This window comes from Parathielavia appendiculata, assembly GCF_033297405.1.
Source record: "Parathielavia appendiculata strain CBS 731.68 unplaced genomic scaffold N657scaffold_3, whole genome shotgun sequence".
In the NCBI taxonomy this organism is placed as follows: Eukaryota; Fungi; Ascomycota; class Sordariomycetes; order Sordariales; family Chaetomiaceae; genus Parathielavia; species Parathielavia appendiculata.
Genome location: NW_026944222.1, coordinates 2,834,052 through 2,862,011, shown reverse-complemented (window position 1 = coordinate 2,862,011; position 27,960 = coordinate 2,834,052). Strand labels below are relative to the sequence as shown.

Here is a 27,960-nt window from a genome sequence, read left to right as displayed (position 1 = left end):
TCTGTCCTAAGCTCAAGGGAGATGACATGGGTGCATTGTACGGTATATCCCCCTAGCTCGCCTAGCCCCGGTTGGTGCCGTACTCAGAATGGTGGCCGTCGGATGGGAGAAGGGGCGTATTGTCAGGCGATGGTGGCTTCGGAATGTCGGTGGAGTGGGCCTGAATCTCGTAGTAGATGGCGAGGTACAGAAGGACCCCTTGCATCGTAGCAGTCATGAGAAAGATCCCCCATGAGCTCCACCCACCCCAGCCGAGCCGGGCAAACAAGCTGGCTGCGAAGACAAAACCACCAGGAGTCTGAATGCACATCATCGGGATGCTGAGACTGCCCACATGCTTGAGGTGGTACGTGGTCCAAATCTGGGGAATGTACTGCACAGCCGCGAGGAGAGCCGCCATGACACCGAGGATATTGGCCCAGGTAGGCAGGGATTCCTTAGCCACGGCCGACAGGACGCCCGTGATGACGATGACTGCGAGGCCGTGCAGCAAAGTCAAGGATGCGACGAGCAAAGCAGTCTGCCATCTCGGTTGGTGGTCGTCCAGCTCTTCAATCTCAGCATCGTCGTCGGAACCGTAGCGGAAGAACACGAGGAAGAGAACGAAACTGTGCAGTTGGTCAGTCAGTTGCTGTCTCGTCGCTGGACCCAACCGATCAAGGCACTCACATGAAGGTGAAGCATATCCACTGCACGCCAAGCTGAGCGATGCCCAGAAGGCCAGCAATGCAGTGGAAGGTTTCTAATTCCTTGCAGCAGGCCACATCCTGGCGAGACTTTGGGAGAAGGAGAATGTTCGCAAAGGCCGAGGTCGCTGACGTGGTGCCGAGGAGGACGAAGTAGGGGGAAATGCCCTCTGAAGTGCGGCGCTTGATGATGCGTGCGTGCTGAGGGAGGTAACTGACGAGCATGCCAATGACGATGACGCTGCAGCATCGTTAGCGATGCAATATAACAACACGATGCTTCCGTAGATGGATCCGCAATACATCGAGACAATGAGGTTGACGATGCTCAGGTCGCGGAGCTCCTTGCAGCGATCCTCCTCAATCGCATTCATATTGACAAAACTAGAGCGATGTCGAAAGATGTTGCAAGACTGTTGTTAGATGAAAGTCCAAGGCTGTCGTTCGGAATCGGTCTGGCGTGGTTGTTGGGAGAAGCGGGAAAGGGGACGACGAGCTGCAGCTTCGGGAGCTCCAAGCTGCAGGTCCAGTGTCCCTGATAGGTGGAGCCGCAGGGCTGCGATGTGGAGTGGACCCCCCCACCCCATGCTCAGTAGGTCAGTAATCCGCACAGACCAGCTTTGGTTTGTCCGTTAGCGTGGCACATGCGGGGCGCAATATTTCAATAAAAAATGGCATCCAAGGAAAGTAAGATAGCAAGAAAGATAAAACATACTTGTAGAAGATATAGGTGAAAAGTAAGAGAATAACAAAACGAAGATAAAGAGGAAGAGGGAAAAAAAAAAGTGAAGGTGATGAAGCTGAAGAGAGGTATTGTATGGAGGTAAGCACCTAATTCACGCGCTAACATACAAACCGGGGTTGCCAAGTTCCAATTCGAAGCTGGTATCTCCTAAATACAGATACCCGACACCTTCAAAGGCACACTTATTATACTGCCCCGCTACCTGCCATTCCGAGTCAACTGCACCTAAGTACGGATCCGTATATCCTGCGAGGTGGTGGGCATGTGCCGTGTCTAGCCATCATCCCATAAGCATGGAGTAAATTGGCCGGCATCATGGATTCCCCGTCAGTCAACCTTGTGGCCTCATGCAGGAACCCCAATGGGTCTCTACCGCCCAAGCAGGGCAGCGTCCACAGCCGCGACTCCTTCTTCAAGAGCGTGCAATGGTACGTTTCATGTTTCATTCCTAGCTTTCAAGCAGCAAATTAACATCGTCAGGTCTGCCGACGGCACAACCCTCTTCACATCATCCTTCTCAAACCGCATCTGCACCTTTGTCCTCCCAGACAATCTCCTCGAACCACGGCAGTCCCCGGTCGAGCTCACTGCCCACAGCACACTCGCCCTCGCCGAACCAACCAGCGCCATCGCCCCATGTCCGTACTTCGCTCTGGAGCACCCTTCAACCCAAGTCCTCCTAACAGCCAGCACCGACCACCCCATCCACCTACACCACGCTTTCCCGCCATCACCATCAAGCTCGCCCTTCCCTGACGACAATGATAACAGATTATCTCCACCTCCACCAGTCCGAACTCAACCCCCACACCTAGCCTCCTTCCACCTAATCAAGCAGGAAACCGAAGCCTACCTCCCCATCACCTCCCTCATCTGGCCAGTGCCGGGAACGCACTTCATAGCTGGCACGACCAACCGCATCGCCCTCTTCGACGTCTCCCGCCCCGACACCCTCAACCCATCCCCGCTCCTCTCCATCCCCACCATCCCGTCGACCCGGCACCTCGCCAAGGGCGGCGGCGTCGGCATGCGCGGCACCGTCTCGGCGCTGGCCGCCCAGCCTTACCAGCCTGTCGCTGACGGGAACGGCGGCGGGAGTAGTAGCAACGCTGCTGGTGGTGGTGCTGGTGGCTTGGGCCTCCTAGCGGCCGGCACATGGACGCGGAGTCTGGGCCTGTACGATCTGCTGCGCAGCGGGGAGTGCGTCGCGACGTGGAGCGTCAAGGGCGTGGCGCAGGAGGCCCGGGTTGGCGGGAGGGGCGTGCTGCAGACGGTGTGGTCACCGTGCGGGCGGTATTTGGTGGTTAATGAGAGGGGCTCGACTGGATTGTTGGTGTATGACTTGCGCGGCACGCACCGGTTGCTGGGTGCGCTTGAGGGGAGAGACGGAAGGACGAATCAGCGGTTGAGTTGTGATGTGTTCCCCGGGAGTGGGGGGACCGGAGGGTTTGAGGTGTGGGCTGGGACCAAGGATGGGGGCGTGGTCGTTTGGGAAGGGGTTGGGAATCGGGATGGTGGTGTTGAACCGTCTTGGGACTGGAAGGCACATGGCTCGGCCGTTGGGGCGACTGCTATGCATATGAGCGGTTCCGTGGTTGCCACTTGCTCAGGGGCATGGAAGTTTGTGGACGAGGATGAGGAGAGCTCCGAGAGCTCGGACGAGTCCGGGTCGGAGGCGAGCACAGCATCACGGAGCAGCCCGAGCTTCCAGATTGTAGTTGAGGAAACAAGCCTCAATGTCTGGAGTCTCGGACCCAGCAAGCCGTCTCAAGACGACAGAGGAAGCCCCGATCGGGGGGATACCGAGACGTGACGCCCAATCTGCACGCCACCCATTCTCGCAGCACCTTTCATCTATCGCCCACACTCATATTCTTAACAGCTGGTGAGTTTGAAGAAAACGACGATGCTTTCTCATTGCTAACATCAGCTAGACTGCCAAGCATCTCCAGAGCTACTATTCCTGACAAGCAAACGTTTCCAATACATAGCAACTCGTCGGCGAAGTATTGCTGTGGTCCAGGATTCAGGGAATCACAGGGAATCCGCCCCATCGCGCCAGCTCGGGATCAAAACCGCCGTCATCAACGGCCCGTTCTCCCCATGGCTCATCAAGAGCATCACTCACCCGGTCCAGAACCCTTCTCCCGCCAAACGCCTTCTGAAACAGCTCAACCCTCCTCTCCCTCGGCATCATAACAAACAACGGCAACCCAAACATCTGCCCATCCTCACCCGCAACAGCGGGCCTATCACTCGGCACCTTGAGCGTTCCCAGCACCACCTGCGCCGCAAACACATTCATCCCCGCCCGTCGCAGAAATACCTCCCACGACGTCTCCACCGGCAACAACATGTCCCTTACACCCGCCGCAACCGCCTCTCTCGCATGATACTCACAAACCACTGCAGACACCCACCGCGCCAGCGTCTGCACCCCGCCGCCGACATACACGATCCTCAAATCGGCCGTCGCCACCCGCAGCCCGGCCGCGAACCCCTGAAACTCTGCCAGCGCGCGCGCGTCCGACTGCGATAGCGGGCTGGCCGTCTCGCTGTGCTTGTTGCCCTCGGAGACGAGCACCACGAGGCGCTCGTGACGAACGGCGACGTTCTCCACGACGCGGCGGAAGTTGGTTGCGTTGTTGTGCCGGCCCGCTAATGATGATGATGCTGCGGCTGCTGTTTGTCCCGGCACCGGTCTCTGCCTCAGCTGGATCATGGTTGTGAGGAGAATGCCCGTTGCAGGGGAGACGACGAAGTCTGCTTCGTCGAGGTTTGGGGAGCGGGAGCCGGGGATCCAGTCCGGCGGGCGGTGCTTGTCTGGGTTGCGGTAGGTCAGTTCAATGGTGGGGAGAAGAGTTCGGATGTGCTGGACTAGGGGGTTCGGGGCGGTGGAGGACACCACGACGCGGGGAGGGATAGGGGGAGGAGTTATGGATGGTGCGGGGGCTGGGATTGGCTTGGGGGGAGCAGGCATCAGCTTTGCTGCCTCGTCTGCCTTTTTGGACTGGGCCTCTGAGATTGTGCTGGGTGGCGCGAAGGAGCTGTGGGTAAGTTTTGGTTTCTTGGGGAAGTTCATCTCGACAAAGTTGTCGACGAGCGGCGCGAAATCCGTGTACTCGCTCATGAATCCTCTCAAGACGTTGGTCGACGGGATCAGGCCTGGGTCGATAATGTCTGTAGCATTGAAGCCAAGGGCTGCTGCTGTCAACTGATCTTGCTTCCCGTTGGCCTCTCTTTTCTTGAGTGTCTCGTCGATATGCCGTTTCCTCTTACTCAGGAGACTCTTCAGGTCCGCGGGAGGTAAGGTTGAACTCTTGGGAGTCAATGGGGGATTGGGATCCAAATGCATAGACGACTCGTTCGAGCAAGTCGATGTTCTCTCCCACCTGCTGGCTTGAGAACGGCTCGGCGGCGCTTTCTCGGAGCAGTCGAGTGGTGAAAGGTAGCCTTCCTCATCATCCGCATCATCTTGGTATTCACCAAGTCGGAGCACAGCGACGCCTGGCTCTTTGCAGACATAATCCGCACTGGTGAGGACTTCGTCATCGCGGGTTCTCCTTAGAAAGAAGTCGAGATCCTCGGCGGAGACCTCGATTTCATCCGAAACCAACTTCTTCTCCTTCATATATGCCAATGGCGCCCACACCAATCTCTGCTCGGCAGCCCTGTTGTGCGTCCATTTAGGACCCTGCCAGTCGACGTCAGCATCTTTCTGGATCCACCGAAACATGGCTCTAGCCTCCCAGAGACGCTGTTCCCATTCAGGGACAGGTATGGAGAAGTCCAAGACGGGAACGGAAACTCTGGCCGTGGCATCGAGCGGCTGAAGCTTCTCCTGTTCGGCCAGTCTCGTCACGATGGCTGCGCTTTTCTGGAAGAGTGAGACGAGTTGGCCCGTTGGACCATCAGACCCAGAGAATGTGTCGCTGCTCTCGATCAGTTTTTGAGCTCCCGCCAGATCACAAGGTGCAAGGACTCTCGTGACTGCCTGACTATCGCCGCCGCCGTCGTCGCTAGCTGGAAGCAGAGGGACGTCGACCTTTAAGTCTCGTGGGACCGCCATTCCGGACGACAGTGGACCGGATGCCCGGATTTCTCCTGCTCGGATCATCTCCGAGACATCAATGTCCTCGTATCTCCCAAGCGAGTCATCCTTCTCCAACGCATCGGCCCAAAATTCCAAGTCGGTCGCGAATATCCTGCTTTCGGCGGCGTCGATATCATCGCTAAGTTTTGAGCTGGGGTCGGACGGTGCCGGTACTTCGCAAGATACATCTTCGGGGACGAAGTACTCCGGGTGTGTAGCCACCAAGGGGCTCAGTGGGGGCGTCAAGTGCTCTCTTGCTCCGACCTGCGCCTTGCATTAGCACAGGGTGTTAACTGTGGATGGGAGTTGACTCACTCCTTGGTAGGTGGAGAAGCTCTCAAGCAAGTCTCGCTCGTCATGCTCGGTTAAGTCCGACTTCAGGCTCTGCATCAAGTACATGACTGTTTCTTTCCTCACGGCGAGAATTTCCTTTTCCAAGACCCTTGTCTGCTCTTTGTCCATCCGAGCCAGGCGATCTGGGAATTCGAGCCCTTCTCCTTTCTCAATGTCAACCGGGTGAAGAGGCAGGCGATGGTCGGGCAGCGGTTCCTTCAAGAAGGCCTTGACTCGTCGCGCTAGCCGGCGGCAGTCGCTGCCATGGTCACTGCGAAGTGCTGGCGTCTCCAACTTCAGTAGCTTCCACTTCCTCGACTCTGGGAAGCATTCATGGGAGACCAGGTTTATCACCTCATCCTCTTTGCACCTCCTGCACACTTGCTGGAGGATTTCCAGCGATGCGGCAGGCATGTGCCATTGCTCCGAGGTAGGGATGATGACGCGAAAGAGGCATTCTTCAAGCTGATCGTTCTCAAGAAGCTGCCCCGGTTCGAGATCAACAAGGGTGGCGGCAATGGCCTGGTCACCCCCCACCACCTGTTGCCAGTCAAGCTGGAAGCTGTCAATGGTCAGGCCGTTGTATCTGGCGTATCGGTCTGCATTGGCGATGGAGGGGATGCTCTCTGTGGAGGGCGAGTACTGGCTTAGGATTGACTCCTTGAGGGATATGAGGTCATCTCCAGAGTTTAGCTCCATGTTGATGCTCACAGGTCGTTTGCCATCGGGTCATCGATTATCTGGCTGGACCGTCGCCACGAAGTCAAATCAGGTACAGCGCTCTATAATGTCACCAGACTTAGCGCCTGGTCGAAATGTAAAAGCCCACTGCCTGCTCGGGGCCCATTGGGTCACACCTTCCTTATGATCAAGCTCTTGCACCTCAGTTCGCCCCTAGCACCGACCAAGGTACCCAGCCTTAGAAGGCAGCAAAGTGCCTTGCTGCCTGGCTCACAGTCTCTTCCAGGTCACGACCCTTCAAGCCAATGGATCATGTCCATACTCGTCCGTTTGCCCATCATGTGCTTTCTGTTCCATTTGACCTATCTTGTATAATCGTACATCTTGAGCCTTAAAGCCGATCATACTTACAACATCCGAGGCGAATAACGGAGGATGGAGAAGGTCATTTGATTGCACATATGAACCTGGAAAACCTATATACTCTGAATCCACCTTACAGAAGGCATGAGCCGAGTCTAGAAACCACATGTTTGACCCAGGTGATGCGGTCAGGATGCCTCGTCTTCCCTCGCATCAGTCTTTGGCGTAGTCCATCCATTGCCCAGCTAACTCTCAAGTGTTGCGTCGTGATCCCTAGGTAGGCAGTCCTCGCCTTGACTAGCCCACCTCAACCACTCGACGTAAAGTAAGTGCAGCCACTCCTGCTCATAACCTGCTCGGGCGTGCGCTCACCTACCTATTCCTGTACATCCTCTTCCCCTTCGCTCCACCCAGAACCTCGTTGAAACGCCTCGCCCCTTCCCCTGAGCATCCCCGGCCTGAAAGCGACCGCACTCCACGTCGAGAGATAAAGGGTGCAACGAGTTTGCGCTGCGCTTGGGTATCGTTCGCTTCGGTCGAACTCGGGATGAGAAAGTCGTGTGTATGCCCCTCGGTCTGGCTGGTTATATATGTGGTGGGATTTCTAAAGACCTTAAAGTTAGCTTCTCTCTAACGCAGAGCGACCAGGAGCAGCACTCACTCATGGACAAGGTATTCATGGCGAACTGGATAGTCACCCAAACGGAGGGCCTCTGTGCGGCGTGTACATCCTCAAGACATCTGCAACATTTTGGGAGCGGCGGAGCGCATCGACGGGCTGGAGTTGGGTGGCCGTCCGCGGCCACAAGAGTTTGCACAGCAGGGCATGTACGTAGCGCTGAATGCTGTTCCACGTATGAACCCTCCCAACGCGTAAGCTCATCCATCTACAGATGCTGTATGGCTCGCAATCCAAAGCTCGCCACGCCGTCAGCCAAAGAGGCTGTGAAGCCCGGTATTACTCATCACATCAAGCCAATGTGTCCGACGAGCTAGGCCGATTTCCGCATCGTACGCAGCCCAAACCGCACGCATCAGCTGTTGTGCCACTCCGATTGGCTTGGGAGGTAGGCAGAGCGCAAGCTGCTCCAACCGATCCATAACAAAGCGGCGCGCCTGCGAGATCTTAATGGCAGTCTCGGATATGCCGGGATTGCCCAAGTCAGGTTCCGTAAGCCCTAATGTCCGGACGGTTGCTGCGTCGGGATCTGTCCTCAAAAAATAACTGCTGTGTCCGCATCCCAGAGGAACTTTGCTGTCATATCTGAGCCCGCTTCCGGCGCAGAGACAAAGAAGGGGCTGAATACAACTCAGGCTCCCCGGAGGTACCCTCCCAAGCACCTCAGTGATGTGTAGGGCCAGCGGAGCCACCCATGAGTGCCAGACAACAGATCTGTTGGCGTCCTTCAGCATCGGGCTCCGTTTAGCGGTGAGATCTGGGAAGGTCTCGTAGAGCTGTAGCAGCGCGCACAGACGGTATGCCTCAGACACATGGTGCAGGTCTCGGGCAGAGTCCGTGGTTTGCGGGGCCGGGTGGCATTCGAGAAGCTGTGGGACATCGACCGAGAGCAGAGCCTCCTCCACTCTTGTAGCCTCGGCGATGTCCTGCATGGCTCCTTGGAGAATCTGGTAGCTCGTCCCTTCATTGTGGCGCCACCGAGTGCGGGACCGTCTGCACAAAGCTACGGCTTTGCCGAACAGTCTCAGGACATCCGAGGAGACGCCGCTCCATGGATGCGAGGCGGCAGGTATTAGAGGCCGTTTGGTCGCTGGCTCTGGCCAACTAAGCATGTGCTCAAAGTCGATTTCGTCTTCGCTCACCACGCTGCGGAGCATCTCCTCGTAGATGAGGCAGCCATTGAAAAATTCGAGCAGCCTCTGGCCCTCAGCGTCAAGTGGGCAACCGTCCAGAGTTTTCAGCACGGCCCTAGCCTGCTTGACAAACTGCTGGCCGAGTTGACGAGACTCTAACCAGCACATGGACGAGCTCATACAGAACAGCGACAGGAGAAGCCCTGTGGGGAACTTGGGGCGAAATCCGGTCGAAAAGGTGACAAGTTCTTGTCTGATGGCCTCAAACGCCTTGCGTGGGGCAGCTCGGGCCGTATCTTTCATGACACAAGGGAGCCGGTCGACGAGGGAAGCAGCCGAGATGGACTGCAGGGCGTAGAAGACTGGCGTTGAGTTATGCCAGAGATCAGCTGTCAGTTGACGATATGGATTAGAAGGAGAGTCGAGCGCCGACCACAAAGAGCAAACGGATTTGAACCAGTGCTCTATCAAAAAGGTCGGAATGTCAATGACGGGTGCGGACATGGCCAGCTCTGGTTCTTGACCGGGCTCCTCGGGGGATTCTGGCTCTGTCTCAGGCACCACAGGGCCCACCACGGGAGGCACCACGGGCACTAAGACGGCATGGCTTTCGGCGCTCAGGACGGGGTCCTCCAACTGAGCTGGTGGAGACGGCGTGGATGAAGATGGGGACGAGTACGGCGAGGTCGAAGAGGATGCAGTTGGTGAGGCGGTGGACGACGGCGTGAAGGGAACAGTGAGCAAGGCAGTGGATATCGGAGCCACAGCCGAAGTCCTAGCCCCGTCATGGCCCGAGCCGTCGGCGGCCGCTGCCGCCTTCGAGACTATGGACTCGGAGGCAGCGGTAACGAGTTGGGCGAAGTTTGCGGGACCGCTTGTCCTTGTTGCGGTTGGTCTCTCGTGCTTTGTGGACCACTGGAGACGCTGTTGGTAGCCCGGACACTCGAACCCTTTCTGGGCACAGTTTCGGCACCCAGGCTTTGTCTCGTCACATCTTAGCTGATGAGGCGGTCAGTGGATCGTCTAGTCCGCTTTTTCCAGGATGTTTTGTCTCTATGCTGACAGGGGCAGTGTGGTGTAAGGCATTCGAAGAGACGATACATACCCGCCTGAGCTTGCACGTCCGGCAACCGCTTCTCGACTTCTGCCTGTTCTTCATACTGGCTCTGCATCATCCGCTGTTGGCCCGCTGCCAAGCGAAATGTTGTCGTCGTGTGCTGGCGGGGAGTTCAGGGTTGAAATAGCTATCACAAAGATCAGACGGCGCTTTGACAACCGTGCAGGAGAAGTGGTCTCAGACGCACATGGTGTCCAAGCCACATAGCCAGGGCTCCTTGAAGCCATGCGACTGCATGACGCCTCGTTGAGAAGCTTGTCGGGCTGCAGCATCCAATCATGGCGGATTTCGAATCATCATTTGAGGCCTGTCAAAACGCCGAGAGGGATGCCCGGGCGAGCGGGTCTGGCCCACCAGCTGCGTCTTCGACCAACCGAGGCGGTGGACTCGGCGCCACCGCCAGCAGCAGGTCACCGAGGAGAGCAACACACCTGAACACCTCATAGAACTTTGTAAGTTGGGTCCTCTGGTTGGCAGGCTCTTCAAGTCCCTGCGTCGCTATCCCACAAGCCGGCCTTGTCCGTGTCTCATCCCACACGCGTCCCGACCGCGAAACACGAGCCGTGACGCCCCCTGTAGACGCCGCTGAGGTGATGGCTGACGAAGCCGTGCCGTGTCCTCGGGTGCGTCCCAGCAACTTGGCTCGCGTGGAGCAGACTCCGCAGATCTGCCATATGTTAATTTTCCTGGTTGTGATGGACAGCGCTAGGCCACTTTCGTTGCTGGTTAGTCCCAAATATCGGCGTTAGCCCGATGCCAAGCCGGTGGTCAGCGGGAGTCGGCCCCTCTGCCATCGATTGGGTGTGTTGCCCTCAAGGAAGTGGTGTGGTTTCCGCCCCAAATTAAAATGTCACTTCGGAAGATGAAGGCGAAATGAAGCTGGAAGCCTCATGCTCATCTGCATTCGCAGCTCAACATGGGACGAGAATTGAGTGATTATTTTGTGGAATGGAATGGAATGGAAAGGAGCGATGTTGCCAGGCAGGTACGGTACCTCCAGGGAGGTATTACCTCGAATTTCAGGCACTACGGATACTGTAGGAAATGGGCGGGTAACCCATCGAGCCCACCCAGTCCGAGCGCCGGCCCGTGAGACGGCCATAACTGATAGGCTCACACAAAATTTTAACGGCTCACAGCTTTTACTCGGGCCCATATCGAGACTGCAATTGACAATTACTAGTAAATTGCTCTGGTCACCTCGAAACAAAAATAAGAAAGACACAGCTTCAGAATGGCCGGCGAACCAGGCGAGGCGATGGCCCATTCGGCCTTCGACACCATTTTGGTGCTCGACTTTGGGTGAGCGGGCGGTCCAGATACGCATTGAACCATCAACAGAGCTGCTGACCTGATGATATGAACAGTTCACAGTATACCCACCTGTATGTTACACATGCCTTTTCGTTTGAAAATCAAAGTCTTTGTTTTTCCGTGGTTGGGCCAGTCGGCCGGTCCAGTCGCCGCCCGAGGGCCCTCTCCCCTTCTCCCAGACCCGACATGGAATCAATACGAGTTGACTGACCGCGGCTATGAAGGATCACTCGCCGACTTCGCGAGCTCAATGTCTTCTCGGAGATGCTGCCGTGCACTCAGAAGCTCTCGGAGCTCAAGTTCACCCCCAAGGGCATCATCCTCTCGGGCGGCCCCTATTCCGTCTACGAGGAGGGCAGCCCTCATGTCGACCCTGCAGTCTTTGACTTGAGTACTTTGCCCCTGACCCGGACGCTCTTGTCCGCGCTAACGTTCTAATTCTAGACGTCCCGATTCTCGGCATCTGCTGTACGTAATTGCCATGCTGTAAGCGACTCCAATCATACCACAGAGCTGACCTTGGGGGCTGCAGATGGCATGCAGGAGCTCGCATATCGCCTCAACCCCGAAAACGTCATTGCCGGTACTCACCGCGAGTACGGCCATGCCATGCTGAAAGCGCGATCCATTGACAACCATGTTGACCGCCTCTTCGATGGCATCGAGGGGTCGATGCGCGTGTGGATGAGCCACGGCGACAAGCTGGCCAAGCTCCCCGAAGGCTTCCACACCATTGCCACGTCTGACAACTCCGAGTACGCCGCCATCGGCCACGAGAACAAGCCAATCTACGGCCTGCAGTTTCACCCCGAAGTCACCCACACACAAAACGGGACCGCGCTCCTCAAGAACTTTGCCGTCGGCATCTGCGGCTGCAAGCAAGAGTGGACCATGCAGAAGTTTCTGGAAGAGGCGATCGCTCAGATTCGCCACACTGTCGGTGAGAAGGGTCAGGTCCTGGCTGCTGTTAGCGGCGGCGTGGATTCAACGGTTGCCGCTAAGCTCATGGTAAGTTCCATACGCTACAGTTACCTACCAGAGTGCTTGAAACTGACGGCGGAGAAGAAAGAGGCTATTGGCTCCAGGTTCTGGGCCGTGCTCGTCAATAGTACGCCACGTCTCAAATTAAACACAGACCCGGGCTAATGGCATCGAATCAGATGGCGTTATGCGACTCAACGAATGCGAGCAGGTTCAGAGGGACCTCTCCGAGGCCCTCGGCATCAACCTCACCGTGGTGGATGCCTCTCAGCGGTTCCTTGACGGCCTGAAGGGTATTGAAGATCCTGAGGTGGGTGCGACCCGTTTCAGTTGTCGTATCCCACTACTGACACGCCGTCCAGAAAAAGCGAAAATTTATCGGTATGGCCAACTTTCTGCAATCCGGCCCCCGCCCATTCACGGCCCCGCTCTCTTGCACCTGAGATGGCCGTTCCGAAATTAACTGAAGAAAAGGTGGCAAGTTTATCGACATCTTCGAGGAGGAGGCAATCAAGGTATGCGGAGAAGAAGCCTCTACCGCCACTTCGGCCGTGTTGTTCGTCGCTGACAAGCCAACAGATTGAAGAGGCCGCGGCCAATGACCCGACTAAAGCTGGCAAGATCGAGTTCTTCATGCAGTACGTTTTTACCTAACAGAATTGTCGGTAAAGCACTCCAATGTTTACTCAACATCCACAGGGGTACACTGTATCCGGATGTGATCGAGTCGCTCTCGTTCAAGGGCCCCTCGGCCACGATCAAGGTCAGTCTCGGTATTGGACGCCGAATCCTAAATTGTGGTGATGCTGACTGTTGATAGACTCATCACAATGTGTATGTTTCTCCACCTGGCCCTCCAATCATACGCAAAGGGGGTGCTGACTCCGGGGCTCAAGTGGCGGCCTGCCCGCTCGCATGGCCAATGGTCAGGGCCTTAAGCTCATCGAGCCCCTCCGGTCCCTGTATAAGGTTGGTGCTATCAGTTGACAGGCCCTGGCCATGTCCTTCTCTCCACTAACTGCCGAATAGGATGAGGTCCGGGGTATGTAGCGCCACGAATTTCAAAGATTGCGGCTAGCCGAAAGACTAATGGATAGGCAGCTCTCGGACGTGCCCTCGGTATCCCGGAAGAGCTTGTGATGAGAGTATGCGCCTCTGTCGCTTGACCATTGACCGCTTGTGTTGACTCTCGCTGCAATAGCACCCTTTCCCCGGCCGTATGACACCTTCCCTTCTCGAACACACGTGGCGTGACACACAACTGACCTCTCCCAGCTGGCATTGCCGTTCGAATCCTGGGCGAGGTGACCCCTGAGAAGGTCGAGATTGCGCGCCAGGCAGATCACGTAGGCAATTCATAGTTGGAACGGCGGAGTTTTGAATTATCCTTGCTGACAGTGTGCGCCAGATCTTTATTTCTGAGATCCGCAAGGCGGGCATCTATGACCAGATCTCCCAAGGTATGCCGCCCAACGTGCCGTGATGGAATGCCCGCTGACGAAATTCCTTTAGCCTACGCCGCCGTCGACCCCAGCCGTGCGGTGGGCGTGATGGGTGATAAGAGAGTCTATGGCTACGTATGCCATCCCGGATTGTCTCCGTGCCTACCGGTGCTAACCACCGCCAGATCGTTGTCCTCCGCGCCGTCACGACGACAGACTTCATGACCGCCGAAGCGTACAACTTCCCGTGGGACTTCCTTCAGCGGGTCATGAACAGGATTGTCAACGAGGTTCATGGGTATGTCGCTGCTGTCTCCTGGTACATGCTTGATCTTGCTAATCAGTCCACAGTGTGTGCCGCGTCGTTTACGATATTACGTCGAAGCCCCCCGGAACAATCGAGCTCGAGTAACTGTACCGAGACACAAGAGATGGCATGGTTCACGTCGGAGGATGGTGTCAAACTCTGAAGAACAGAGTACGCGAAGCTTTACGACCCGTGTTGAGACCCAGTTATGGTTTTCAAACACCACGTGCCACAGAAAGACTCTTGGATGCCATGGCAATGTGATCCAGGACGTGGCTCATGATGATAGACCATCAATAGATATCTTCGGAGATGGGGATCTGCAGTGTGCTGATTGTGTGCCCCAATTCCACTTCTCTCTATGACTCTTGCGTCGCCACAGCTTCGAATCGCCACGGTTCCCCCCATCGACCATCCGATTGATCCCTCAGTCACGGCCTTATTTCAAGTCTCCTGGTCCTCGCTCTCCCCTTTCATACAAGGAAACTCCAAGGCCTGTGTCACATGCAACCGTCAGCCACCCATCCCGGGACCGAAAAAAAAAAAGAACAAACATCAACCAGAGAAAGCACTCACTTCCCCAGCCGTAACCCTCCTCCCACTCTCAAACCGAACCAGCCCCTCCACCAACTCTCTCCACCCCTCATCCGCACAAGGCACCACACCCTCCCATCCCTCCTTCTGCACCCTTCCCTCAAAAACGCGATACATCTCAAACGGCGGCGTCCGGAACCCCACCGCCTCGGGCCACGTCTGCGGCGTCGGCGTCCCCAGCGTCTGGAAGATGCTGAGCACCAGGCCGAGCTGGTTGCCGTCCTGGTGGGCGGGCGGGCAGTCAAACAGCGTCGTCCTCTTTCCTCCCCCTTCTCCTCCTCCTCCTCCTGTCTCGGCGACGGGCGAGGGGGGAACGAGGAAGCACTCTGCGAGGGTGGCGCCGGCGGCCCAGAGGTCGATTGCCGTGGTATACGCGCGGTTGCCGAAGAGGGTTTCTGGGGCGCGGTAGGGTCCCGTGCCGACGTCGAGAACTTTGTGGGACGCGGGCTCGGAAGCGGAAGAGTAGTTCGGGTGCCAGGCTGTGCCGAAATCGGAGAGGTAGATATGGGAAGGGGGAAGAGGGGGTGGGGAGTTGGTGGTAGTGGTGATGGAGGGGAGGAGGATGGCGGAGGGTTTGATGTCGCGATGGATGATGCCGTTGCTGTGGAGGTGGAGCAGGGCGCGGAAGAGGGCGGTGAAGATGGTGCGGATGAGCGGGGTAGGTAAGGGCTGGTGGTTGTTGGCGAGGAGGTGGGCGAGAGTCGAGGGCATGTAGGGGAAGACGAGGACGAAGTGCTGGTCGCGGTCGCGGAAGGTCTCGAGGAGCTGAATAATATTGGGGGCGTTGGCGGACCGGAGAGAGGTGAGGATCTTGGCTTCGCGATGGGGGTCGTGAGGTTCGATGTTGTGCGTTTCAACGATCACTTTGAGGGCGCGGGTTTGGGCGCGGTAGACCTCTGCTGTCACGCCGCTGGCGATGTAGTGGCAATTTTGGTAGGGGCCGATGGTGAGTCCTAGTGAAGATTCTCGGTTGTCCTGGCCAGGGGCTGTTGGCAATGTTGAAGAGGACGGCTCAGCTGCAGCAGTCGGTAGGCTGCAGGCTGCGTCGTACTCTTCCTGGTGAATGTCAGACAAGGCGTTTCTTTTGCGGGAAGGGACTTGCTTGCCCTGCTGCTGGCGGTTTTGTATGCTTCATCTTCAATAGGAAAGGCGTTCTGACCTCGGCCCGCAGCTGCGGCCGCTTTCATCCTGCATCAGCGAGTCAGACTAGAGCCGTCCCCTTTCTCCCCAACGGCCCAGAGCATACAGTCTCTGAATGTTATCATATCTTTCAGAAGCAGTGAGTGAGCTTCTCCAGTCACTGTCGCCGGCCATACCGTCTCGTTGAGGATGTGGTCGACCGGATATCAATCCGTGAATACAAGACAAACGACGTCAAACGACGGGGGTTGCATGTGAGTTCGCCTCAACGGTTGCCATGGATACCAACTTGACATCTGTCAATGGAATTGTTGACAGGAATTGATACGCCTCCCGTTCAATTGAGGAGTCACTCAAATTCCAATTTGCGATTGTCGTATTGACTTGAGTATAAGATTTGGGGACTACCAACAAACTCATGCCTTTGCTGCTCAGGGTTACCTCCAGGGATTACGTTCTGGGGCGGCAAGCTTGCCATTTCGGCCCAGAGATTCATCGAACGTTAAGTGGGGCTACCACTCCAAAGAACGCCGACAATTGGCGGATTGAGTCTAGCTCGGCCTCTGAAGGCTGAAGACCCCACAAAAATCCGAGCTCCAATTCCATCCCCGTGACATCAATGCGTCCGAGTCAACCGTCCCTCGTTGCAAGTCACTCGAACTTCGGGCGCTCTGGCATCGGTCTTGCGCTTCTGGCCCTAGAAGTAGTGGACTCTATTCTTTGCGGTATATTCAACCGCGTGGCGGCACACTCTAGCATTTGTGTTATGCATTAGTCCGCCGTCCCTTCGGTGCCGCCCATTTGCGCTTCATAAGCCTCATTCAAGATGGCTTCCGTCGACGACCTCTCGCGGTCTGAGTACCCGGCAATGCTCGTACGTCTTCCTCGAGGTGTTTGTTCGCGACACAGTATGATCTGGCTTCTGACCTTTGAGTTTTCTTTTCTTTTAGGCGAATCTGCAACCTAGCCAGGCTGTTCAAGTACTGTCCGACCGAGTCAAGCGCATCGCCAGAGCCAACCAGGAGATAGCAGACTGGCTTCAGGTACAACACACAACGAACTGCATTCACGCACTGCAAGCGGGCATCGAAGCTGAGACAATTGTAGGAGCGCCGGAAGGTGGAGGAGCAATATGTTGCCTCTCTGCGCAAGCTCCTGGTCTTCAAAGTACCGAATGCCGCGTCAGAGCTTGGGTCTGTTGCGCCAGATGTCACTTCTTTCCGAGCCGCGCAACTAACCGTCAACTCACAGTATCTTCCAAGCGCCATGGGATAAGATCCTCCAGTCAACCGACGGCATTGCCGCCTCACACCATCTGTTCGCCCAGCGCATCGAGAAAGACGTCGAGCAGCCCCTCCGGAGTTTCCAAAACAAAAAGGAGATGCAAAACATCCAAACGATCAGCGCGAATCTGCAGGCAATGGCGAGAGAATTGGACGATGCGGCCGACAAGTCAGACAAACTAAACAAGAAGGGAGGGAAGGCGAACGCGCAGAAGGTCGATCAAGCTGCCGCAAGGCTCGAGGCGGCCACTCAGCAGTGGGAGTCACAGGCGCCCTTTATTTTTGAGACGTTACAAGCCTTGGATGAACAGCGGATAAACCACCTGCGCGATGTCTTGACGCAATTCGAAACCCATGAGGTCGACCAGGCCACCCGCACCCAGGCAGCGGCTGAAGAGGTGCTCAACGTGATGCTCGAGGTGAACACGTCGCAGGAGATCCAGAACTTCGTACAGCGAGCAACTGCTGGGAAGCCAAAGGTGGAAAGGAAATCGGTGACAAGGCAATCCACCCCTGTCACATCAACTGCAGCTCCCCCGAGCATCACCGGTGACGACGTTAGCGAGCATTCGGGCCACAGAGAAAACGCTCCCGGTATGCGTCACAGTATCCTCATATGACGTTCCATTGAGCAGTTTCCCTGACCTAAGCGCAGAATCGAAGTTGAGGAGTCGCATCGGCACCATGCTAGGGCGCCGACGCCAGAGCGTCCACGGCGGATTCGGGCAATTGGGTTCTCCCCCGAAGGGCCTTGGTTTCTCTCGAGGCCTCTCGAGCAGCCACAGCCAAACATTGTCCCCTCGAGCTTCATCCCACAATTTAACCGATTCCCAGAACAGGCTGCCGTCGGTGGTTGAGAGTCCAACCGCGGAGCACACGCGAGACTCCACTGCCGACAACGAGCAGCGCAAGAAGTCTCATGAAGGAACAAACGGGGTCTCTGTCGGAGAGTCATCCAACAATACCCAACTGGCAAAGCCCGGCCTCCTCAATGGCACGGCTGAGGATATCTTTGATGCGCCGACAGGGGCCGCGGCTCAGCAGCTGCAGAGCAAAGAAGAGCCGGGCAAGGACGCTGATGGCTTCACAATACCACCTGCCATGAACGATCCCATCTCCCAGGCACAACGGGAGGCCGCAGCCGAAGAGGGTGACCACCTCTTCAAGCTCAGCATCCAAAATGAGCCCATTCCCGAGGAAGACCAAGATGCTAAGCAAGCGGCTTTGTCCAACGTTGCGAATGCGCTGACCACCATGGGGATGCCATCGCGGAAAACTGGCACGGTACGGGGGAGGAGGGACGTCAGGAACACTGTGTACATGCCGTCCTTGCCGACCCATGACATGGCTGCCGAGCAGCCCGTTCCACTCTCGCCTTCTCTGCCAACAAGCACGACAATGCCGAGGCCAACACCTTCCACGACATTCATTTCCGAGACAAGCCATGCCTCTGATACGCAGTCAATTCGGTCAGGGACGTCATTTGGCGGCGCATCCTCATATAGTAGCATCGCCCGCCTCAAACACCCGGATATGCACGGCCCATCTTACGGACCTGGGTTGCACTCCTCCGTTATCGAGACCGTGTCTGCTGTCTTCCAAGACGGCAATCTCAACTCTGTCAAAGTCACTGGAGAGATTGCCCTCGCTTATGTCCCCGATCCGAACTCCCTCTCCACAGGTAAGTTTTTCGCGATTTCTCGATCAGCCCAATTTCCCAACTGAAATAATTACCAGACTGCGAAACAATCCGCCTCAACAAGTTTTTCCTTCTTGAATCCATTGGCCCCAATCCCGTCTTCGTGAACAACACCGCCAACCCTGACGAATTCTCCATCGATGTCTCACACCTCACCACCACCACTACCTCAGCCTTCACCTACCGCATCCACGCCGACTCGGACACCGCCCTGGCCTCCCAATGTCCTATCGTAATCCACCCGGTCTGGAAGCCCCAAGCCGACAAGCTCGGCCTCCTCCTCCAGTACCGCCTCAACCCGTCCTCGCCCCTGCCCCGCCCCGTGACGCTGTCCAACGTGGTCTTCGTCGCCACCTACGAGGGCGCCCGCGCGAGCGGCGTGCAGACCAAGCCCTCGGGCACCCACCTCAAGGATAAGCACATTGTCTACTGGCGCTTGGGCGACGTCACGCTGACGGAGGACTGGAGCAAGATTATCTGTCGGGTTATTGGCGAGCAGAATGCGGAGCCGATGCCGGGTAGGGTCGAGGTTCGGTGGGAGTGGGCTGCCCCTTCTTCTTCTTCTTCTTCTTCTCAACAACATAGCGGTGCTGGTGAGGTGGGCAGTGGGATCTCCGTTGCGAGGTTGCTGCCCGAGGGGAAGGGCAAGGGGAAAGCCGTGGAGGTGGAGGAGGACGATCCGTTTGCGGATGTCGGAGCGTCTCCTCCGGCGTCGCCAGATTTTGCTGGCCAAGGGAGGTCGTGGGCTGAGGTACCTGTTTTGAGGAGGCTGGTGAGCGGGAAGTATGAGTCGAAGTAGGCTGGGTCATCGATTAGATTGGGAGGTTTGGAGGGTGTTTGGACTTCTTGCGGTCGAGCGAGCCATGGATAGATGTACTTGATGCATGGTTCTTTTTCTTGAAGGGTCGTTAATTACACCGGAGGCATATTTTGGAAGCTGTTGTTGGTTCGTTGCGGTCAGCGAGCTCAAGCGCATTAGCCCCTGGGAGCGAGAAGAACGCATATACATACCTACATGTCGACCCTTATTCACTCCTTCCTTGCCCCTATCGAGACGGTCCCACAAGACCAAAACGGGTTTGGTTACTGTTGTTCCACTGTGTCCCGATGCCGAATATGGAGAAACCGATCTTACGAGTTACTTCACTCATCACCGAACTTCGTTTAGTGAAGTATTACAAAGGGCTCACTACCGAGCTCCTTAGGGAGGTCGGTGGTTACGAAAACACTCCGGGGTGCCTCGCTGGACCAGGCGGGAGGGGCTTAGCCTGCACCCGAATCCCTCCTACTTGACTATAGCCAAGTGGGAGGAAGTTGGTGAGTGGAAGAATGCAGACCTTATACATATACGCCGGTTGTTGGGCTGGGAAAGAGTGGTGGCTGATGGCAGGGCTGGGATGAAAGTCGGTCACGGCCGGGCCATTCATCATTGTACAATATGTAGGTCGGCCAAAGGCCATGAATGTTCCGGATAGCTCCCGGCTGACAGGCATGTACAACTTGACGTTAGCAAGAAACAGAAGCTCACTGACTAAACCTCTTTACCGAAGAGAGGTAGACCAGCTACGAAATCCTCAGGCGACGGTTTACTTCACGGTAGTGGAGTGGCTTGGACTCGCTGATGAGCTTAGCGGTACGCACACCATGATTCCCGTACTTTTGGGTGGTGGCCGCCGCCATTGAACCATAGGCTGCGTTGTGGTGGTCATTGAAGTTGGCGTCAACCGCTCACTGGCCAACTCCATCCGAAGATCTGTTGTGGTCTGTCTGAGAGGCGTGTCACAGGTGACTTTGAGACGGGCGGCCAAGGATACCTCGACTTGGAAAATTCAAGCAACGGTTAACAAGCCAGCCATCTCTCAATTCCTTGAACCCTGTCCATGGCCTAGCAATCAAATTCCGACCATGATATGATCCCCCAAGCACAGCAAGCACTCCGCCCTACCATCTCCTGACTCCCGTTAATGTACAAAGACTCAAACATGTTCATCCCTACTTCTCCATCTGCGCCTCAAAGAACTCAATCGTCAATGCAGCCAAGAAACCCGGCACGCACCCCCTCTCGCGCACCCAAAACTTGATGTTATCCCCTATCTTTTGAGCAAACGCACTCCGCGGGCCACCACCGACCTTCATGGTCCCTCTCTCACCATCAAAGACAATACTGTTCTCGTGCTCGTCCGTCCGCGAGGGGTAATACACGCTCTCGACGCGCATTTTGCCCCCGGGGATGAAGGTGACGGTCCAGCCGAGGGTGCTGAAGACGGCCTCCTTGAACTCGGCCGACTTGGCCGCCCAGACCTCCTTGAGGCGGCGCGCCGACTTGTGCGCCGACGCTGTTTCGGCCTTGGCCTCGGCTATCTCGCGCTGAGCCGCGGCGAGCTGGGAGGCGGGCACCGTCGCGAAGAGGGTCGGCTGGCGCTGGATGTGGGCTAGGAGCTCGGCGTTTTCGAGCTTGAGCGCTGCGAGAGTGGCCGCCTTGGTTGCTTCGTGGTCCGAAGTGGGGTTGGAGCGGAGCGAGAGGATGCGGGTTTGAAGCTGCTCTTTAGCGGAGGCGAGCTGCAGGGTGGTGACTTCATGCTCTTTTTGAAGGAGGCGGTGAGCGGTTTGGAGGTCGGAGAGCTCGGTTTGCAGCTTGCGGTTCTTCCGGGCCAGTTGGCCGAGCTGTTCGTTCTCGTCTTCGTCGTCTTCGCGCTGGCGTTTCTTGTTGAAGACGGGCTGAGCGGGGCTGGTGGAGGCTGACTCTAGGGACGTCAGGTCGGCGTGGAGGGTGCTGACCTCGGCCTTGTACTTATCCACTAGGTCCTCCAGCTCCTGGATGCGCCTGACCTTTTGCTGGTCGACGCTTTCCGGCTGGACCGTCATATCCTCCATGTCGAACGTCTTGATCTGTGCCCGGAGATACTCGACCTCCTTGACTGCAAGGGCGCGTTGTCGCTCGAGACGGGCCCGAGCTTTGTCACTCCCTGCACCAGTAACCCCTGCCGCCCTGAGCTTTTCAATCTGCTCAAGGAGCCTAGCCTTCTCATCCTCCAGCGTCTTGATAATATTGTCGCGGTCAGCGATCTCGGGCTGTAGCTCCCCCAGCCTCTCGACAAGAGAGGCCGAGTGCAGGCGTTCCGCGGCCAGCGCCCTCGCCACGGCTTCCGGGGAGTCGAACTCGTTTGGTCCGTCTGCGCCGCCTTCGCTCCTGAGATAGGCTGCCCATGACCGCCTTTCGTCCTCCAGCCTCTGCCGCTGTCGTCTTTCTTCGTTGAGCTCGTTTTGGACCGATTCGGCGGCCTCCAACCTTCGCTGAAGGGAGCGCTTCTCCTCCTCGACAACCTCGACAGCCTTGTGCACCTGGCGCAGGTGCTTCAGCTCCGTAACTTGCTCTCGGTTCTTCGCCTCCAAGTTCCGGATGTGTGTTACTTGGTCAGACAATTCCCTTCGAATGACCGCGATGGTGTCAGCATCGCCAGTCTGCGCCTTGAGCCGAAGCACGTCAGCTTCTAGCCTGCCGATCGTCTCGTCTCTTTCAGTCAACTGTGAATGTGCCTTCCCCAAAAGCTCCTCCCGTGCCCTGCTCTCCTCCTCCAACTCGTGGACAGTGCGTTGCGACGAGGCCAGCTTGGCCCTGAGGTCATTGGCCTCGCGCTCGGCCATCCGCGCGGCCTCATCCTTGGCCGAACTCAGCTCCTCCAGCTGCTCCTGCAGCAGCCTGGCTTCCGCGAGAGCATCTCTCGCCTTCGTCTCCAGCTCCCGTTTCTGGGCCTCTTTTTCGGCTCTCAATTCGTCTAATTCGTGCTGCAGCGCCTCGACCTGCCGCTGAGCCTTCGCCCTCTCGACTTCTGCAGCCTGTTTTGCCTTGAAATCGTCCTCGGCGCGGCGCTTGGTGTCGCGCATCTCGTTTTCCATCTGTAACCGCGCCAGCTCTTTCTCCTGCTCGTAGCTGCTGATTTGGTATTGGAGCGTGCCGACCTCGGCCTTGAGCTCCTCGATGCGCTTGCGCTGCGTCTCGTACTCCTCGGCGTCGGGTGGTGGGCGGTTCTCCTTGCTGCTTTCGCGACTGAAGTTGCTGGCTACAGTGGCAGCACGACCTCGCGGTGGCGATGGGCCCGAGGGGCCGCCCGGTCGAGAGCTAGGAGGCGCCATGTTGGATTCGCCGGTGAGAATGTTGTAGGATGGCTGAGTGGTCGTACTTCTGCGGAAGCCAGTTATCTGCATGCTGTCAGCGCCGTGCACCCGGTGATGGCGCGTTGCTTGATTTCCTACCCTTGACTCTCGTTGCGATGCACTGGGTCGTGGAATGCCGCCGCTGATGGTCGCGCGAAAATGCGATCCGGCGCTGATAGGAGGCCGTTTCACCGACACTGGAGGATCGCCTTGTGGTGTAAACGACCTCATGGTGGACGAGCGGAGGTCCAACTGACGCGGTTTCGGTTGACTTGGCGTTCGCGGCATCGCGATCCGACTGCCTGGGAGATCAAGTCTCCCGTCGGTACTTCTGATTGGTTAATGGTCACAGACCAAAATACTGGTGGAGGATCAAGTTGTCCCCTGTTTTGTTATCGCACTTCCTTGAGAAGAACAGACAACTTGTAAGAAATACTTTTTGGTGTTTTCGTTTGAAAATTCGATTCTACCTGGTTGCTGGTCTTGGTTCTTTTGAGATTTCTGCTGCTTGTAGCAATATGGCATCGCTCGAGTCCACAGGCGAATGCTGGTTGTGTCCATCTGTGAACCGGAGAAGAATGGAGAACGGTTCACCGCACACATAGTTCTCGTGAAAGAAAAAAAAGGCACTGGTCTCCCTCAGTTTTGTGTTGTTCTTTGTTCGCAACCTGGGGATTCAACACTGCTTCGGCACTCGTTTTCAGGCACTTGAGCTTGAATGGGGCTCGGCGTTGCCAAGCTTCGATTGGAGGTGCCAAGCCCGTTAATCATGTGGAGAGAGCCCCTGGCGATGACGCCGGTGCCATGCGGCCTGTGGTCTCGGCGACCCGCATTAACCGTTCCTTTCCATGCAGTTCGCGGCAGCGCTCCCGGCAACGCTGAGCTCTTCCCGATTTCGATCTTGCTTGCTTATGGCATGCAATTGGAGGTGATACTCTGCAGCGTTTGCTGCCACACCATCTGGCCATCGCTACCGACAGATTTCCGCCTTAGCTCCATCTTGACAGGATTGTCATGGTTCGCGGTCCCATTCCCGCCGCGGCGTGGGTAAGCTCCAAAGCTCCGCGATTGCGACCAAAACTCCAGTGTCACTCACAGCTCCCCGAGCTTCCGCAGGGTCGCCTCGCGCCGCGCTCTCGGCCGCTATGTCCAGCCCTCGCCATCTCTCTCTCGGCCTCTCCAATATTCCCCTTAAACCTCACTCCTGTTCCAGCGCGACAATACGGGACGAATCGAAGTAGCGACAACTCCGGTGCGGATGAAAAGGAAGCTCGGGAGAGCGCCAAAGACGACGCGATCGCCGATTCGGCAGCGGACGCAGCAAGGAAAGACACCACGTCGGCCCAGGCCCTGGCAAGCGAGGCTACAAGCTCGTCCACCGCAGGGTCTTCGGTCGTTAGCGATGTGCAGGATTGGGAATATAACCCAAACCTGAAAATCGAGTCGTTCAAGGACCTGCCGCACGCCAATTTCGGGGTGAACCAGCACATCCCTTTCGACCAAGAATTCAAAGATGTTTTGAAGGCGATTCCCTGGCAGTTCCGCGCCCCGATCCGGTATGCATTCGCCTACGGGTCTGGCGTGTTTCCTCAGTCCAAGCCCTCCGGGAGGATTCCGACGGCCGAGGAGATCCGCGCCGTTCATCCGAAGGCGCCGCCCGCCGTGCAGAGGGCGCAGGACGGCACCCCCAAGATGATTGACTTCATCTTTGGCGTCTCCCACACCCAGCACTGGCACTCTCTAAATATGAAGCAACACCGTGACCATTACTCGTCGCTCGCAAGCCTCGGTTCCGGCGCCGTCTCGTATGTTCAGGATAAGATGGGAGCCGGCGTCTACTTCAACCCTTACGTTGTCGTAAACGGCATTCTGATAAAGTACGGCGTCGTGCAACTCGGCACATTGGAAAAGGACCTGACCCAGTGGGATACGCTGTACCTGGCCGGAAGGTTGCACAAGCCCGTCAAGATTCTGCGGGACGATCCGAAGATCCGGCTGGCCAACCAGATGAACCTCCTCTCAGCGCTACGGACGGCGCTCCTGCTGCTACCCCCAAACTTCACAGAGGAGGAGCTGTACGCCACCATTGCCGGCATCAGCTACCTCGGCGATCCGCGGATGGCGCTGCCCACCGAGAACCCGCGCAAGGTCAAGAACATTGTCGGCCACAACATGGCCAACTTCCGACGTCTCTATCTCCCACTCATCGAGACGCTCCCTAACGTCGCATTCACCGACTCCAACCCCAGCGGCCAGGACTGGATCTGGGACGAGACCAAGAACCTCAAGCTTGCCCAGGACATGGACCCGGTCAAGCGCGGCAACATGGTGCGGCGGCTGCCCAAGGCCTTCCGCTCGCGCCTCTACTTCCAGTACCAGAAGAAGCTGGCTATGCCGGCCGACGAGTTCGACAAGATGATGGAGGAGAGCGAGAAGGAGGACGCCGTCGCGTTCAAGAGACGCGAGGGCGGCGGGTTCGAGCGGCGCATCGCCCAGGACGACCCCGCCGAGCTGCGCAACTACATCCGCACCGTCATCAAGCAGACCATCGGCTGGCCGGCCACCACGCAGTCGCTCAAGGGCCCGCTGACCAGCGGCTTCCGGAGGACGTGGCGGTACTTGAGGGAGAAGATGGACAAGTACCGCCAGGGGCGAGAGGCTGAAAAGGCCAAGGCTGCCGAGAAGGGCGCTGCGGATGGAATCCCTAGTGAGGGCGGTGAGAAGAAACCGTGAATCGATAGGGTTGTGCTGCTGGTAGCGGACGCGGGCTGGCTGCTCGAATCGAACGCGTGTTCTGATTTGTACATAATATGCATGGCTTGTTGGCGGCACTCGGGAAGCGGGTTAGACAGTGGTCGGCGTTTGTCTTGGGTGCCTTGCCCAGGGGTTCATGGTGTAGCCTGTGGATCAAATAGAAAGCAGTTGCCCTGACAAAGGGGTTTGACGTCTACATGTTGGGGGTCTCCTGCCCTCCCGGCATCTCTCAACTGACGGGACACAGCACAACCCAGCTTCATCATGCGGCAGAACATGCGGAATCCTCGGAGTTAGAGCATAGCATCCACACCTTGGCGGCCAGAAGCATGGTTGGGACCTCGCCAGATATCCAGGATACTGGTCAGCCTATGCCACAGACATGTCAAGGGCATTGGAGAACCCCTACTGTGGTAACCTGTTCCATAACCCCAGCAGAGGCTTGATTGGGTACCAAACATCTGGTCCCTTGTCTGGTGACCCTCGTCGGGTCTCATCTCATCCTTCAGAGCTCTATTGTGACGCCAAACCTGGTGTCAAAGGCAACACGCCAAGTTCTGGTGAGGATCGCAAGAGCACGGCCGCTTAAGCAACGCGTCCTACCAAGTCCATTGTCATCCTGTTTTGTAAACGCTATTCAGCACAAGCCAGTCAAGCACCTCAGGATAGAAAACTCGCCTTGCATGATGGGTGGAGGCAGGGTGCGGCTCTATGAAGCACGCCAACGCGAACATGGTCTTGAAACTGAGGAGGCAGGTTCCCCAAACCCAAGGCGGCGGTGCGGTGATAGTACCAATCTTTGGAGTACCGAACTTTCCGGGGCCTCATGTCTCTCTCACCTGGAGTTGGTCTCGGACCTCGAGTCCGAGGCATTTGACTGGGCTTCGATTTTCCGCTGGGATTCAGCGATGACCGGTAATTGATTCTTCGGTGAGAAGGGCCACGAGACAAGTTTGCGCTTGGAGAGGTCCCTCTCCGAGAGGACCAACCTGATAACTGACCCAAGTCTACAGAGGGAGCTGCCTCCCAGGATTTCCGTTCGTCCTCCAAGACCCCAAACTGTCAGGACAAACCTTAAAGTGCCGTACCCGACGCCGACTTCACAAACGCAACCCCCTCACCCAGGCTTCAGCTCTTCAAAATGGCCAAGCTCCTCACCCTTCTCCTCACCGCCGCCGCAGACTTAGGCCTCGTCCACGCGCAATGCTCCCTCAGCGCCGTCCTCTGCGGCGAAACCATCCTCGACGTCCAGAGATACAAGTCCAATCTCCCCTGAGCCCCCCCACCCGAGCTACCTCCTTTCTTGTCACCGCCGTCATCACGATGAAACCAACATTCACCCAAGATGAATTATTACCCATCACTTCAATCAAATCAAGACCAGCCGGCAGCTTCCTCCGGAAAAAAGGCAACCTATCACTGCTGACACTGCGATATATCAATCCAGGCTCGGACGAAGGCTCCATGACATTCATCACTCCCCGTGGCAACGAGATCCGCGACTGTGCTTTCCCAACCGACGGCATGGGCCTTCCACAGCCACGCGGGGCGTTTTGTTGTGCCGAGGGCAGGTGTTTTCAGGAGGGCCTTGGCGCTCGGTGCGATTAGGTGGTTTGGAATCAAACCAGAGTGGTGAATCTCTTCCACTGAAGTAGGGGAACAGTGTTTAAGAGTTTGTTCATAAGCCTTTAGTGCTGTGACTGTGATGTCCACGTTCTTCTGCTGAGTGGTGCAAGCACAGAGAGAGGGTATGGGGGTCAAGGACGGGGTCGAGACGAAGGGTGTAGGGAGGGGAGTGAGCTGTCGATGATCAGGTTGGTTTTGAACTGAGAGATTACTGGAGACGCCAAGTCAATTCTGGTATCTAGCTGTGTGCGCTGACTGACGGAAGTTAAGGTGCAATTCTCATTATTCACGAGTAGTTATCAAATGTCTTGCAAGTCAAATGTTACCTTAAATATGGAGACTTCGCATCTCCAATCCCTTCTTCACTGCCGGACCAGAACGTCGTGAGCTCCCAGCGATGCTTTGATTAACCCGTTTTCAGTAATGGCGGCTTGGCTCCAAGCTGTTGACATGATCGGCTCTCAATACGACCTAGACCGCTGCGTTAGATTTAGCGCGAATATCATCTGCACGGGGTTTCCAAGGACTTTCCACGGCCAGTTGGGTATGTTGGGCTGTGTAACAAGCGCTGATGGGTAATATCGTAGGGATACGTTCATTGGGAGAGGCCAAGATGGGTTGTAGGAACCACTTTATTGTTTGAACCGGGAGAGTTGCACTCAACTGCACCTGATAATGGGTTGAGGGAGCGGATAAATGACTGCGGCGCAGAAACATATGCGGGTATAGGTCACCAAGCTTCTCGAAGAACTCAAAGTACTAAGATAATGCGGGATGTGGTATTCCTGGAGGAGGGTATAGCCTTATTGTTAAATAGGCTCTCGGTCCCTCGGAA

General features: G+C 56.7%; 10 protein-coding genes across 10 annotated transcripts; 5 read left to right on the top strand and 5 right to left on the bottom strand.

The window, feature by feature from the left end:
- Positions 1-61: 61 nt before the first annotated feature.
- N657DRAFT_679394 (uncharacterized protein) lies at positions 62-1,060 on the bottom strand (the record flags this gene model as incomplete). The annotated part of the gene is made up of 3 exons (XM_062796184.1): positions 62-608; positions 670-927; positions 990-1,060. The coding sequence occupies 3 exons, from the start codon at positions 1,058-1,060 to the stop codon at positions 62-64; spliced, it is 876 nt and encodes a 291-aa protein (XP_062650244.1).
- Positions 1,061-1,746: 686 nt separating this feature from the next.
- Positions 1,747-3,244, top strand: N657DRAFT_654827 (uncharacterized protein; the record flags this gene model as incomplete). Its single annotated transcript, XM_062794537.1, has 2 exons — positions 1,747-1,859; positions 1,912-3,244. The coding sequence occupies 2 exons, from the start codon at positions 1,747-1,749 to the stop codon at positions 3,242-3,244; spliced, it is 1,446 nt and encodes a 481-aa protein (XP_062650243.1).
- Positions 3,245-3,425: 181 nt separating this feature from the next.
- Positions 3,426-6,463, bottom strand: N657DRAFT_592919 (uncharacterized protein). Its single transcript, XM_062789935.1, has 2 exons — positions 5,840-6,463; positions 3,426-5,788 (listed from the first exon to the last, which is right to left on the bottom strand). The coding sequence occupies exons 1-2, from the start codon at positions 6,269-6,271 to the stop codon at positions 3,458-3,460; spliced, it is 2,763 nt and encodes a 920-aa protein (XP_062650242.1). The 5' UTR covers positions 6,272-6,463; the 3' UTR covers positions 3,426-3,457.
- A 1,368-nt stretch (positions 6,464-7,831) lies between these two features.
- N657DRAFT_567852 (uncharacterized protein) lies at positions 7,832-9,872 on the bottom strand (the record flags this gene model as incomplete). Its single annotated transcript, XM_062788547.1, has 2 exons — positions 7,832-9,691; positions 9,819-9,872. The coding sequence occupies 2 exons, from the start codon at positions 9,870-9,872 to the stop codon at positions 7,832-7,834; spliced, it is 1,914 nt and encodes a 637-aa protein (XP_062650241.1).
- An 835-nt stretch (positions 9,873-10,707) lies between these two features.
- Positions 10,708-14,219, top strand: N657DRAFT_670484 (GMP synthase). Its single transcript, XM_062795546.1, has 21 exons — positions 10,708-11,132; positions 11,198-11,215; positions 11,369-11,535; positions 11,589-11,612; positions 11,677-12,152; positions 12,210-12,252; positions 12,305-12,435; positions 12,488-12,506; positions 12,600-12,640; positions 12,705-12,763; positions 12,825-12,888; positions 12,946-12,959; positions 13,022-13,094; positions 13,155-13,167; positions 13,227-13,270; positions 13,327-13,342; positions 13,401-13,471; positions 13,534-13,585; positions 13,638-13,702; positions 13,753-13,865; positions 13,919-14,219. Exons 1-21 carry the CDS (start codon positions 11,065-11,067, stop codon positions 13,977-13,979), a joined length of 1,632 nt encoding a protein of 543 aa, XP_062650240.1. The 5' UTR covers positions 10,708-11,064; the 3' UTR covers positions 13,980-14,219.
- N657DRAFT_615243 (kinase-like protein) lies at positions 14,051-16,039 on the bottom strand. Its single transcript, XM_062790459.1, has 4 exons — positions 15,715-16,039; positions 15,575-15,656; positions 14,451-15,524; positions 14,051-14,369 (listed from the first exon to the last, which is right to left on the bottom strand). Exons 1-4 carry the CDS (start codon positions 15,780-15,782, stop codon positions 14,319-14,321), a joined length of 1,275 nt encoding a protein of 424 aa, XP_062650239.1. The 5' UTR covers positions 15,783-16,039; the 3' UTR covers positions 14,051-14,318.
- Positions 16,040-16,222: 183 nt separating this feature from the next.
- On the top strand, positions 16,223-19,716 carry N657DRAFT_643257 (uncharacterized protein). The gene is made up of 6 exons (XM_062792515.1): positions 16,223-16,482; positions 16,559-16,651; positions 16,716-16,801; positions 16,860-17,485; positions 17,547-18,572; positions 18,629-19,716. Exons 1-6 carry the CDS (start codon positions 16,435-16,437, stop codon positions 19,387-19,389), a joined length of 2,640 nt encoding a protein of 879 aa, XP_062650238.1. The 5' UTR covers positions 16,223-16,434; the 3' UTR covers positions 19,390-19,716.
- Positions 19,717-20,403: 687 nt separating this feature from the next.
- On the bottom strand, positions 20,404-23,008 carry N657DRAFT_615238 (MAD-domain-containing protein). Its single transcript, XM_062790458.1, has 2 exons — positions 22,845-23,008; positions 20,404-22,790 (listed from the first exon to the last, which is right to left on the bottom strand). Exons 1-2 carry the CDS (start codon positions 22,974-22,976, stop codon positions 20,583-20,585), a joined length of 2,340 nt encoding a protein of 779 aa, XP_062650237.1. The 5' UTR covers positions 22,977-23,008; the 3' UTR covers positions 20,404-20,582.
- A 602-nt stretch (positions 23,009-23,610) lies between these two features.
- Positions 23,611-25,700, top strand: N657DRAFT_688986 (mitochondrial matrix Mmp37). The gene is made up of 2 exons (XM_062796969.1): positions 23,611-23,792; positions 23,853-25,700. The coding sequence occupies exons 1-2, from the start codon at positions 23,760-23,762 to the stop codon at positions 25,476-25,478; spliced, it is 1,659 nt and encodes a 552-aa protein (XP_062650236.1). The 5' UTR covers positions 23,611-23,759; the 3' UTR covers positions 25,479-25,700.
- A 1,254-nt stretch (positions 25,701-26,954) lies between these two features.
- N657DRAFT_556948 (uncharacterized protein) lies at positions 26,955-27,107 on the top strand (the record flags this gene model as incomplete). The annotated part of the gene is made up of 1 exon (XM_062787951.1): positions 26,955-27,107. A coding segment is annotated over one exon (153 nt), but the record flags the coding sequence as incomplete, so codon positions are not given.
- Between the last annotated feature and the right edge of the window lie 853 nt (positions 27,108-27,960).

Excerpts from the sequence above, each read along its gene's own strand:
- N657DRAFT_688986 (XM_062796969.1), top strand. The coding sequence starts at position 23,760 with ATGGTTCGCGGTCCCATTCCCGCCGCGGCGTGG. Across the intron at positions 23,793-23,852 it reads CCATTCCCGCCGCGGCGTGG|CTTCCGCAGGGTCGCCTCGC; the intron begins GTAAGCTCCAAA and ends CAGCTCCCCGAG.
- N657DRAFT_615238 (XM_062790458.1), bottom strand. The coding sequence starts at position 22,976 with ATGAGGTCGTTTACACCACAAGGCGATCCTCCAGTGTCGGTGAAACGG. Across the intron at positions 22,791-22,844 it reads CATCGCAACGAGAGTCAAGG|ATAACTGGCTTCCGCAGAAG; the intron begins GTAGGAAATCAA and ends GACAGCATGCAG.
- N657DRAFT_592919 (XM_062789935.1), bottom strand. The coding sequence starts at position 6,271 with ATGCCTGCCGCATCGCTGGAAATCCTCCAGCAAGTGTGCAGGAGGTGC. Across the intron at positions 5,789-5,839 it reads GCTTCTCCACCTACCAAGGA|GTCGGAGCAAGAGAGCACTT; the intron begins GTGAGTCAACTC and ends TGCAAGGCGCAG.
- N657DRAFT_615243 (XM_062790459.1), bottom strand. The coding sequence starts at position 15,782 with ATGGCCGGCGACAGTGACTGGAGAAGCTCACTCACTGCTTCTGAAAGA. Across the intron at positions 15,657-15,714 it reads TATGATAACATTCAGAGACT|GATGAAAGCGGCCGCAGCTG; the intron begins GTATGCTCTGGG and ends TCGCTGATGCAG. Across the intron at positions 15,525-15,574 it reads ACAAAACCGCCAGCAGCAGG|GAAGAGTACGACGCAGCCTG; the intron begins GCAAGCAAGTCC and ends GACATTCACCAG.
- N657DRAFT_670484 (XM_062795546.1), top strand. The coding sequence starts at position 11,065 with ATGGCCGGCGAACCAGGCGAGGCGATGGCCCATTCGGCCTTCGACACC. Across the intron at positions 11,613-11,676 it reads CCCGATTCTCGGCATCTGCT|ATGGCATGCAGGAGCTCGCA; the intron begins GTACGTAATTGC and ends TGGGGGCTGCAG. Across the intron at positions 12,253-12,304 it reads CTGGGCCGTGCTCGTCAATA|ATGGCGTTATGCGACTCAAC; the intron begins GTACGCCACGTC and ends GCATCGAATCAG.
- N657DRAFT_643257 (XM_062792515.1), top strand. The coding sequence starts at position 16,435 with ATGGCTTCCGTCGACGACCTCTCGCGGTCTGAGTACCCGGCAATGCTC. Across the intron at positions 17,486-17,546 it reads CCACAGAGAAAACGCTCCCG|AATCGAAGTTGAGGAGTCGC; the intron begins GTATGCGTCACA and ends ACCTAAGCGCAG. Across the intron at positions 18,573-18,628 it reads TCCGAACTCCCTCTCCACAG|ACTGCGAAACAATCCGCCTC; the intron begins GTAAGTTTTTCG and ends AATAATTACCAG.